General features: G+C 50.4%; 1 protein-coding gene across 1 annotated transcript; it reads right to left on the bottom strand.

Moving 5' to 3' along the window:
- Positions 1 to 24: 24 nt before the first annotated feature.
- On the bottom strand, positions 25 to 983 carry LOC144478036 (uncharacterized; the record flags this gene model as incomplete). Its single annotated transcript, XM_078195758.1, has 1 exon — positions 25 to 983. A coding segment is annotated over one exon (959 nt), but the record flags the coding sequence as incomplete, so codon positions are not given.
- Positions 984 to 1,269: the final 286 nt, after the last annotated feature.

Below are 1,269 nucleotides of genomic sequence, written 5' to 3'. Positions count from 1 at the left end.
CCAGTTCGAGAATCGGAGTAAAACCTCCCATTCTGTCTTCGGAGTAACAACGTGGCTATGAGCTACACGTTTGCCCTCTTCGGTCTCGAGGGAGGCTGGCCGAGTTGGCCAGTTTTTCTCCGCTTGCACGAGCCATTTGGGTCCAGTCGTCCATAGAGTAGACTGGAGTAATTCCTCCGCCTCTACTCCACGCGAGTTCAAATCCGCGGGGTTGGAGCTGGTGGGAACATGACGCCATTCCGCATGCGGAAGAATTGTCTGTATTTTCGCCACTCGAGTGGCGACAACCACTTTCCATGTGGACGCATGTTTTCTCAACCAAGCGAGTACAATCGTGGAGTCTGACCAACAGACTACGCGTTTGACCTGAATGTCCAGGCAACGCTGTACGTGCACTACCAGCTCAGCGAGTAGCATGGCCCCGTATAATTCAAATACAGGAATGGATTGGGTTTTTATAGGAGCTACTCGAGTTCTAGCCATTAAAAGCGATGTGAAGACATTCGCATTTAAAGTCGTCACTCGGAGATACACTACGGCCGCGTAAGCCGCGGTCGAGACATCACAGAATCCGTGTAGTTCCACGGATGCTGCTTCCGCTCCATAATGGACCCACCTGGGTATCCTCAATTTTTCCAGGCGGGTCCAGTCGGTGCAAAACGTGTTCCACGTTCGCATAGTGGTATCTGAGACAACCTCGTCCCACTTTAGATTTTCTATCCCCTGTGCTTGCATCAGAATTTTTGCCCTTATGACGATTGGAGATAACCATCCAAGCGGGTCATAAAGTTTTGCAATTTCTGATAGCAAGGTCCGCTTAGTCAGCGGTGTGGAAGAAGGTTTGAACCGTTGAAGATTGAAATAGAAATAATCTCCAGACGGTATCCAACGCAGTTCTAACACCTTCAGTTCGGACTCATCGAACAAGGTGAGGTCGACTGCATGGGAGTGGGCGCTCTTCGGGATGTTATTTACCCTCCACCCTTCAACAGGTCACACACCTATTGTCTGATTGTTTCCAATAAGGGTTTTTGGTGGGCGCCCGTAAATACGTCATCCACGTATACGTCTTTTTCGAGGACAGGGGCAGCAAGCGGATACCGCTCACCGTCACGCCTTTTCAACTCGAGAAGCGTTCGCATCGATAAGTATGGTGCACAAGCCGTACCGTAAGTCACGGTATTCAACTCGAGCGCTTCTAGCTGTTCGGTCTCTGGCGAGCGCCATACGATGCATTGCAAATGACGATCCTCTGGCGCTACGAGAATT

The sequence above is a fragment of the Augochlora pura genome, unplaced genomic scaffold (genome assembly GCF_028453695.1).
Source record: "Augochlora pura isolate Apur16 unplaced genomic scaffold, APUR_v2.2.1 APUR_unplaced_6825, whole genome shotgun sequence".
Taxonomy (NCBI): Eukaryota; Metazoa; Arthropoda; class Insecta; order Hymenoptera; family Halictidae; genus Augochlora; species Augochlora pura.
Note: the sequence above shows the minus strand (reverse complement) of the source record. Positions and strands in the feature narration are given on the sequence as shown.